The sequence below is a fragment of the Stegastes partitus genome, unplaced genomic scaffold, assembly GCF_000690725.1.
Source record: "Stegastes partitus isolate 25-593 unplaced genomic scaffold, Stegastes_partitus-1.0.2 Scaffold103, whole genome shotgun sequence".
In the NCBI taxonomy this organism is placed as follows: domain Eukaryota; kingdom Metazoa; phylum Chordata; class Actinopteri; family Pomacentridae; genus Stegastes; species Stegastes partitus.
In genome coordinates, this window is record NW_007577834.1 from 14,784 (window position 1) to 25,390 (window position 10,607).

The 10,607-nt window shown below is 41.0% G+C and overlaps 1 protein-coding gene across 2 annotated transcripts; it reads left to right on the forward strand.

The window, feature by feature from the left end:
• Window positions 1-861: 861 nt before the first annotated feature.
• eny2 (ENY2 transcription and export complex 2 subunit) lies at window positions 862-4,304 on the forward strand. 2 transcript variants are annotated; one of them, XM_008277603.1, is made up of 6 exons: window positions 862-967; window positions 1,095-1,156; window positions 1,382-1,459; window positions 2,111-2,181; window positions 3,591-3,665; window positions 3,966-4,304. In XM_008277603.1, exons 3-6 carry the CDS (start codon window positions 1,392-1,394, stop codon window positions 4,037-4,039), a joined length of 288 nt encoding a protein of 95 aa, XP_008275825.1. In that variant the 5' UTR covers window positions 862-967; window positions 1,095-1,156; window positions 1,382-1,391; the 3' UTR covers window positions 4,040-4,304. The 2 variants fall into 2 exon arrangements, with proteins under 2 accessions (XP_008275825.1, XP_008275824.1); XM_008277602.1 differs by lacking the exon at window positions 1,095-1,156 and having other exon boundaries at window positions 945-967.
• Window positions 4,305-10,607: the final 6,303 nt, after the last annotated feature.

Here is a 10,607-nt window from a genome sequence, read left to right on the forward strand (position 1 = left end):
TTAATTATTAATTTCATCCATCATTTTTACTTGGATACTTTTAATTTTTTGTTAATATAGATTTTCTGTTTGTATTTTGCTCTTCTTGGCATTTGTGCAGCTGTCAATTTGGAGCATTTATAATCCAAACATTATGCAAACACAAAAGCCACACAAACCATAGTGCTTCTAATGCTGAGGACAGGGGTATTTTTCGACCTTTTGCTTACTTTAGCTGTGAAAAAAATCCATCACAACATAGTATACAGTTTCATTTTAAACAAAGTAGTGGGTGATAGGGACCATCAGGCCATTAGGAAAAGTGACACATGGCTGAACGCATACACAAATACACACACTTACTAAAGGCTGATGTCATGGAGGTTCATCAGGTGGGCTATGGTCATGCTTCAGGACATTAAAGGCTGTTATTCTTTTCTTAGCTTCCAATTTGAGCTCATTTTTCCATCACCTTCTAAGAACCAGACCTCATCTACAAGTGGTTCTTGTGGAAGATGTCATTTGGGGGGAAAAAAGATAAAATAAATATCATTATGAAGAGTGTCTACATCAAGCAAAAGATATTACTAATTGCATGGACAATCCAGTGTGCAGTGAGTAAGCCCCAAGCAGAACCTCTGCAAACTACCACAGAAATTAATTGAAAAACAATGTTAAACTCAATCAGTTTTACATTTTGGAAAACATATACAGACGTCTTTGTTCTGAAGACCTGGTGACGAATCAAGTGTTTCATATATATTTATTTTGAGTATAAACTACATCTACAAGTTACAGCCAGTGTGTTAATGTTAAGCTCATTTAGACTAAATGTATTAATCAACACCGCCGCCATGTGGTCGAACAGAGTACTGCATGTAAACAAGACCTAGGAACCATCGAGTCAAGCTGTGTTTCTCCACGGAATGGAAATGTGACGGAAAAAATCAACAAATTACGCTATTTCTCGCCTGTAGCCGCCGATTGGGTACAAATTTAAATCTTTTATTTTCATATATCTTTGAATCAAACGTACAAGGAACCTATTAGCTAATTGTTTGGTAATATTTGGTCCAGATATGCTAACGTCGTCTCATCTTAACTTTTACATGTAGCGACGCCATAAAGTCTGGCGAAGAGAGAAATTCTTCTTCTATTCCTCGTTTTTTTTCTGTGTGTAAGTGAGTATTAACTTCCAGCTTTGCATGTGAGGCCTATTTATTAACGGACCTTTAAATGTAACTGCTTGAAATGGTAAACGCAGTTGTTTAAAGTGGTTTAGCAAGTTAAACGTAGCTGGCGATGCTATGTTCATGCTGTTAAACTTCACAGCGCTAGCTTGACTTTCAAATGGATGCGTCTAAATGATGGCGTTGTGTGTTTTTTTTTTCTCTTTTTGTAGGTCACAGACTATGAGTAAAGAGTCCAGAATGAAGGCAACAGTAAACCAGAAGTTGACAGAAATGGGAGAAAGAGAGAGGTGAGGCAAAGAGTAAAGTGGTTTAACCTTTCGAAGCTAATGTTAATCAGTTGCCGTCAGATTTATCAGCGTGGTATTGCCCCCCGTACATCCTGCATAGCATTGTACAATCAGCTTATTTATACCAAAATGTGTCTTCTGTAAGTTGTTATTGGGAGTCTATTCATAGCTGTACGCCATCAAAGGCTGTTAAAGACCCACAATAAAGCACCTCCATCGTATTAAGGGGAAACGTGTTGAACTAACTTGCTATAACGCATGAATATAAGATTAACAACATCACTATATATAGTTGCTCCACACTACAATTAAGATGTCCTAAATTCTGCTCTGTCACTTCAAGATCTCAGTTGTCAAGATCTCTAGCTTGATATTCTCCTTTTATTATTTAAGACAGAGATTGTAAGCTCTTATAACACATGCCTGCTTTGCTGCAAACTAGGAAAGCAGCTGCTCCATCACATATTCATTTTTCTGGCAAGCATTGCTCTGAATAGTCTGCATACTTCATGGTGAGACTGTCAGCATAACAGAGCCAACAGCACATATCAGGGCCAAAATAAACAACGAAGTCTCCAGCTGGTATTAGTTACTTAATTAGCATAAGGCAGAAATGTACTGCTGTGTTCTCACTGTGTGTTTCACTGACAGACTGAAGGAGTTACTGAGAGCTAAGCTCACCGAGTGTGGATGGAAGGACCAGATGAAGGCTCACTGCAAAGGTAAACAGCACAGCAGTGTTGCTGAAACACATATCAAACAGTTGCTAACAGATTACAGGACAGAAAAAACCTTGAACATAATGAGATTCTTTGGGTTTGCGTGTGTGTTTTTTCTCAGAAGTTTCTTTTCTTCTTGTAAATTGTGTGTTTCTGTTGTTTTTCATTGACTTGTCTAGTTTATGTAAAGGCCAACATTGTGAGAGTTTCTGCAGATTCAAATGTTCTGTTTTTTGATAAACTTACCCTATAAAATATTTTCATCAATTGTTTTCATACCTAACTGGTGCAACAACTTCCCAACCATTTCCACTATGTTAGAATGACCTTTAACTTCTCTGCTCTTATCGTTCTTGATATCCAAAATGTAACAAAAGGCTCATTCCAGATGAACTGTGTTGCCTGGACATTTTCCAGCAGCCTTCAGAGTGTACACAAAGTTACAGAAACACTAATTTATGTTGTTATCAAACTCATGTATCAGCTTGTATGCAGTCTTCTGTAGTTTTAATTATGACAGGGTAGCCTATTAAAATGCTATACATGCAATCTGTGGTCTCTGCTCAGCCTCCAGTTTACATGAATTTTCATGTAAATGTCAAAATACATAAATACACTTAAACATTAACAAATAGTCAAATACAGAATAAACAAATACAAGGCAAAAGCTTTCATTAGTGATTTGTTGTATGTAGACTGCCAGGGCTAAAACATCTGGACAGATGTTAAAAGAATCCTCACATGCCATCTGTCTGAAGTTCTTGTGTTGTTAAATACTTTAAGAATTGAATCAGTCCAAAGTTGATATACAACAGAGTAGAACTGTGACATGATGCATGCAGTTTTTGATTGATAATATGAATGTAGCGTATTCAGCCTCTCTGATAAATGTCACCATCAACCTCACAACATGCATTCTGTTTGTAGAATAAACCTTAAAAGTTCAACAAAATCTTCGTCTCTCCAATTCCAGTAAAGTTACGTTTCCCTCAAATGTCATATTGTTGAGTCAATACTCAGACAAATCACCTGTTACCAATCACCAGTCATTAAAGCATGACCGAGCACCTGAAGAGAATACAATACATCCTCCCAATTACCATAAGATCACCAGACCTTTACAAATGTAGACAATATAAAGGCTGGTGTACACATATTTGACTGATAAAACTAAAGTCTGATGCTTGACTGCAAGAACTCCTGTATTATAGAGCTCAAAGTTTTTAAGACAGTTTATTTTTTTTTGCTTGTTTATTTTACGGGCTGTAGTTTAGTTGTTGTAAAGAAGGCTGGCATACAGTTTTATTATCTAATTATCTGTGTTTTGTTGAGACAAATTTGAGGCAGAATACTGTTCTGTTGTTTAATTTGCGTTTCTGCTGCTGCTCTCATCTACATTTACTGATTTGCAGAGGTCATCAAAGAAAAGGGTTTGGAGCATGTCACCGTAGAGGACCTTGTTGTAGAGATTACACCTAAAGGAAGAGGTAATTAACTCCTTAGTGTTTTATTTAAGACATTAAAGACTTTACATAACTGTGGACTGTCGTTACATGTGCATTAGTGTTGTTCCCCTGAAGGATGCCAAAAGCTTTGCTCTAAAGTTAATATTTTTTGCACGTGTCATAAAAGTTACAGAAATGGCACTTGCTCCGTAGACCATAGTAAGAGGTGGTGCAGTCAAGAGATGTTATATTTCCACTAAGGGATGTAGGTGTTAGCACTGAGATAGAAGTTCCGCAGAAATAGTATATCAGAAAAGTTACCAATATCTTTTTCTCTTGCAGCTTTGGTGCCAGACAGCGTCAAGAAAGAGCTTCTACACAGAATTAGAGCCTTCTTAGCTCAGCACGCCACATAAGTTAGACTGAATGTTTCATTAGACCACTTGCCTATACTCTCATTATACAGATTTCTATTTTTATGACGTGATTTACTTGTTTTTTTCTTCATTATCTTGATTTTTTAGTAACCTAGAGTACTGACTCAGACTTCGATATTCAGTTAGAAGTTGTTACCAATCCTGTGACTACATTATTTCATAATATAAATGCATTTACCTTGCACTTGTAATCAATAATTGTATATAAAATGTGCTGTTTAAATAAAGGTTTTGCTATATTGGACTTGAGTGGACAAATGTCTTTTTTTATAAAACAGTAATATGTGTGAATGGAAGCTTGAACTGTGCTGACTTTTGCAGCTGTGCTTGTTTTTAATGGTCATTTTTATTGCATTGTTGAGGTGGAATTGGATACGTAGTTGCTGACTGGATGATTGTATTTTGTATTGTGATGATGCAACTCTTGAAGTAAATATTGTAAAAACTTGAGTGCAGCCTATGATATGGCCTGAATTGTCCCACAAACATAAGAAATCAATTTAACAACGTATGATGTTTATTGAACGTTTAGATTAATATTGAGTCCATATATTAGGCGTCATCAGTTGAAGAATTTATAACAAAAAGGCTTCATAAATGATGTGAAGCAGTTGATTAGCAGACATTTAAGAGTGTCTCGCATTTTTGTTTCCTTTTGATAGTCTGTATGTTGCTGACAGTTGTGCAATTTAGTATAAAAGGCCAAAATACTATGCTCTCCTGGCACATGTGCTTCCCATTGTGTAATTGAAGAGTCAATCGTATGTGTAGTGTGTAATCTCAGGTATCAACACAGCAGGCAGCTTCACACCTGGTCCTTCAAAGATGGAATCAGGTCAAAAAAATGTGACAAATGAGAGAATAGTCTGAAATAGTTGACAGGAAAAATAGTTATTTACCATGGCAACATGAATCACGCCCAGCTGGTGCTGTGAATTAACACCATCCTTTGATTAAATGGACTTACATCCAAAGAGCTATGATCCTGTAATGACAAGCCTGGTGCTGCTTTACTTCCCAGAATAACACACTGTTCCCAGCAGAAGGGGAAGAGATCATGAAAAGATGAACAGGCGTGACCCTGTTCACAGGGGACCAATTGGCTTCACTGAAATCTGGTCGTCAGGTTGTGTCGAGGTCCTGGGTGCACTCTGGATGAAATGAACGAAGCACTCATGAGTGTTTCAAGGCTTGAGTAGGTGTGTTGAGTCCAAAAAGCATAAATTACGCACACCATGGCAAGATAGTTCAAAACATCTAAAAGTCAAAAAACTGGCAGAAGAGCTCAGGGTTAGGTCTTGTGTGTTCTTGTTTTGGTGTTGTTGTGCAGCTCTCTTTCAGGGGCCTGTACTACTTTGGGGTTAGCGAGGTAACGTTAGGTTAAATCCTGGGTTTTCGGTCCTATGAAGGTGGTTCACTTCTTACCGGAGTACATCACCATGGTAACTTACACTGAACGGCTAACGTGCTCAGCAGCAGGTTATGTTGGAGATTGAGATCACTGGGTATAAAACACCGCCCAATGAAAATCAGTTCTCTCCCGTAAAACTTCAGACGGAGTAGAAAGCGAAGCAGTTCTCAACAAAATGGCATCACTGGCATTTACTGAAAACCCGCTACACATCGGAGCATGAATTGTGAGGGATCACTGAGGAGTGATGCAAAACAGCGCACCCTGACGAGGATCTCTATGAGCTGCTGTCTTCCTTCATTCATTTTTTTCCCCTGTTGGCTACAGGCAATGTCAAAGCTATTTCATATTATTTTCCATACCAATAGCACCCCACAACAGTAAACTGACTTTAGCATCAAAGCTTGTATTTGTAGGATACGTTAATAACCTCACACCACCTTGAATTATGTTTCTGTTTTGTTCTTAATTTGTTCCCACATCCTTTTTACAACGCCAGGGTTGCAGCTGAAAGTAAAAAAATGTCAGATATGGCACAAGTATATACATTAGGCAGCAAATTAGTTAAAAGGAATCCTCAGATGTGCTTATTGTCTGATACGTGCTTTCATGATGGAACAGTGATCGTATTTTATTATAAACTAATGAACTTGTGCATTCACACAGTCAGCAGTTTTCTGCCAGCATTCCTTCCTGGCTTTGGTTGCTGCAACAGTGCTGTTACCCTGTTGTTAGGGTTAGTCGAGCTGGATCTCTGAAATCTATCCTGGGTATATTGATCTAGCTTCGTAGTACAGGCCCCTGGTTAGGTTCATGGAGTCTGTTACTACGGTAATTGTCCGAGGTCTTAAGTTACCTCGCTCTGTGAAACAGGCAAGAGTTACCCCTCTTCCTCTGGTTTGAGTTATCTCCCTTTGAGGGAAAACTCAGAGTTTCCCTCATTTCAGTGTTAACAAACTCAGAGTTTTCATGAAACCTGCTTTGTGAAACGGACCCCAGGTCAGTCAAACCGTCACTGTTACAGGAATGTTGGCCTCATGTTTTTCCACCCACATGGCGAACCACATCATTGTGTTTGATTGAAAGGTCTCTATAGTTACACATGCACGATGTCTAATTGGTTATGGATTACATTCAGGGAGGCCATGAACCCAAAACAACGCCCCTCGGCACGAGTAGCACATTAGTGGGTAGTGAGTGACTCTGCTCTGGTCACCCACCCAAGACAGAGAGTGTGTTTTCTTAGCCGAAGGACCTGCTGTGACATCAGCCCAGGTGACAACATGCTGATATACAGTGCTGTTGTGGAGGCCAAATGTAACGTACCCCTCCAGCCCTGCACACACGCTCCTTTAATGGCCTACATCAATCCCCATGTTATCAGCAGATCTCCCTGGGCCCCCGCATATAAAGGGGGCTCTGCACACTGCAGCACACCGCAGACCGGCACTGGATAGAATTACCAGTGATGCAATTTATTATCATACAGATTTTTATTTACTTTCTCACTCTCCATTCTCAGCTTTTCCCCATCACTCAGGACCTGCACAGCTCTGCTGAAGAGCTGTACAGTAACCAGATGACTCTGCACATCATAAAAAAAAGTTGTACAAATAAAGGGAAGACATGATTTAATGAGTCCCATTCTGCCGTTCGTTTGGCTCCAGGAGGCACATCTTGGACGTGACGGATTTAAATGAACCAGTTTTGAGCAGCAGCTGATGGCGAGGAAGCGTACGGTTCGTAGCATCCTGCGAGGTAGCCTCTGAATGAACCACCAGTCGGGAAACAACAAAGAGCAAGCGCACCCTTATTCCACCAAAGTCAATATCAAGCTGTGTCTGAGCAGCACGTAATGACATTTAAAAGGAAAAGACAAACACGTTATGTGTGTTTCCATGTGGGTTTGTGTGCATGTAGGTAAGTGTGCGCGGATATGTTCACCACCCCTGGAATCAGATCATTGCAGCATGATAGCAGCTGTGTCAATAGGCAAAGGAGCCAAAAGTGTGGTCCTGTATGCTGAGTCCCATAGGTGCTCCACAGTCCCCTCTCTAGCGAAATTGGCAACATCCAAAGACCATAAACACCTCCCTTACTGTACAAACAACTGAAGAAAAGGCAGCGCTGGGTGGAAACAGCTGGCAGAAACGTGCTCGTATTATAAACAAATGTTGGGAAATGATGATGTTACAGCACATTGCCTTATTTGGGATATCAGTGCACCTGCTTCAGGGGATACTGCTTCAAGAAGTGTCCGTGAAATGCTGGATCCCAAGGCTTGGTCATACAACACTAATAAATAAATCTCGTCATGTATACAACAGTGCATCTGACATTTCTTATTTATAGGACACAGCTATGGGCTTTTGTGTGTCATATATCTTTCCCTATATTTTTTTCATAATGGAAAGACCAAAGACATTGCATAAGTAGACAAAGGGTCAAAGAGGGTGTTTCAAAGCAAAAAAAAAAGGGAGGGGAGGGGGTCATGTGCTCCTACAAATTCTCAAGACCCGGTGTGCAGTTGGCCCTCTTTACTGTCAACATGTGTGAATGCCATGCTCGATAAATTTCTCTTTGAATTCTCTCACTAGAATTTATGAGACGTGCAACATGGGGTTGCAACTCTTTTGAAACCTACACACTTGCAGCGCTTAGCGGCGTTTACATTCTCATTTTGAGGGAAGGACGAGGAGGAAAGAAAAAAGCACAAATAGCGAAAGGCTGGCATGTAGCATCCTGCAGTGTAAAGAGTTTTAAATGTATTTACATTCTGTTGTGTCTCTTGGGAACTGTTTTCTACGCACTAATGAGGCGGAGGAGCAAGTTTCTTTCTGTTATTCCTGGCATCGACGCACCGGTCGCAGGCATACCACTCTCACTCTCTTCCCCCCCGCTCTTCCCCTCCCTTTTCACTCTCAGTAGCCCAGTGCAAATAATAAATAAGAGGAAATACATCATCCCTTTTTCAATCCGAGAGCCAAGAGTGGGTCTGCCAAAGTTAACACAAAGCAATCTTAGGTAATGATCAGCAAATGTGTATAAAGTTTCATAGAGCATGACTTCACATAATTCTTGTTTAGATCATGTTGGCTGGCAGAATCTCAACTGTGATGCTGCTGCAGTAGAAACCATGCAGTCTCTTTCTCTCACACACACACACACACTCTGTAGCTTGTCTGCATGAGGCTTAAAAGCAGCACTTCTGTTTTATAAGTTGCCGTAACTGATTTGATACGGTGTAACGTTGTGGCAAGGATTAGCTACCAGTCATAAATTGTGGAATTTTAACAGAGGCTTTATGACATGCTCATGCCCATTCATTCTACAAATATGTGTCAGATTTTCCATTCATTTACACACATCGGTGGCACGGACGCAAAACATTTCATCATGGCTCAATTGATGAAAATTATTTGCTCGTTGTAAAAAGAAAAACTTCATTGAGTTGTTTTAGTGCTCTACCTACAGCACAGCCAGTGTGCAGATGGAGAGCCGGGGGGTCTCTATGCAACAACACAGAGGAAAGAAGCGAAACACAATCCAGACATTGTTTACCCTGTTTCTGATGTAAAGGCCACTTACTGTCGTGTCCAATGCCTAACCCTTAATTTGCTGCTCCAGCCTTTGAAGTGTGTGCATATTTCTGTTTCCTGACACTACCTTTCCCCTCTCTCTCGCTCTCTTGCTCTCTCTCTCTCTTTCTCTCTCTCTCCCTCTCTCTCTCTCTCCTCCGAGCCCCAGCAGTTGATATTGCAACTGGATAGGCCATGTTTCCATGTAGGGGCTCTTTTTAGGCCTGCTCTGATGATAGAAAACACAAGTGGGGAAGGGGAAACGGAGTGCTGGGCACACAGATCCACAGAGAGGCCCCGGCCCCAGCCCCGGCCCAGACAACGCTGCAGGGGATTAGAGCACACCCTGGCAGCAGAATGGTTTCACTTAAGAATTTCAGTAATCACTTTTAGGAGTGTAATATATAGCTGACCTTCGGCAGCGCCACACGACCCCCCGCTCCCCCAGCCATTTGATCAAAGGAAGCGGCAGTGGCTGTGCAAACAGGCGCTATCAGTGGACTCCAATGGATTTACTGCCTGCTTCTTCTCTCTTGTCTCCCCTGAGTCGTGTGCTGATACACACTGAAACCCAGTTTCATCTTACAGAACCTATTTTTCTCCCAGTACTAATTTACGGGCCAGATCATGACTTGAGGGAACTTAAAGGAGGCGGAGGAGGACGAAGGGAAGGGAGAAGAGGGAGGGAGAGGGGTGGCTCAGGAGGCCTCGGGGAAGGGGAGAGCGTGGAGGTGGGAGTAGCTCGGGGGCCTTATCCACTGCCTGCTGACTGGGCCGAGCGGAGCGGTTCTCATCATCATGGGAAAAGCCCAGTAGGTGCTCTCTTCTCAGCTGGAGCAGCCAAACACCGTGGCCTGTGCGCCGCAACAATAACAGCAAACGAAAAGAGGCCAGAGAGCCGGCCCAGTAGGGCTTATATAGTGCCCTAAATCACAGGAGGCTCTGACAAAGAAGTGGGAAGAGAGGATGTGGGTATCATAGCAACTATTAATAACCTCCAACATACTGGTGTGAACACAGCTTAGGTGTTTCTAAGTCCTTTTAAAAGCTGTGGCTTAATGCTTCACGTTTAATTACACTCATGTACATTTTCCTCTTTAATGCACCAGCTCACATTGTCGGCGTACGGCATTTTAATGAACGATTTTATTGCTATTACTGACATAACATTTCCATCGATTAGAAACAGGTAATGACTGGAAACATCTCTCAATGAGAAGCAGACGATCAGAGAACAATGTCAACAAGTTGACCTTTATGCTTTTCCAAGGAAATATCTTTCAGCTGGTTAAATCCCCAGTAATGTGTAATTTGTGACTCACATGTGCTGCTCTAATTTCATGCTCTTGTTAAAATGTTTCTTGCAGTACTCACTGTGCTCATGCAAAAACAGTTGTTTATTTTGTCTTTGTTTCATTTAAAAGAAAATGATTTATTTGTTGTGTTGCTGTATTAGCATGAATGCCAGGAAAAGCTGCATGATGTTGTGGTTTGGCAGAGCGGAAAGTACTGCCTGTAGCCAGCTGAGGGAGTCAAAGAACAGATGACAGAGGAGAAT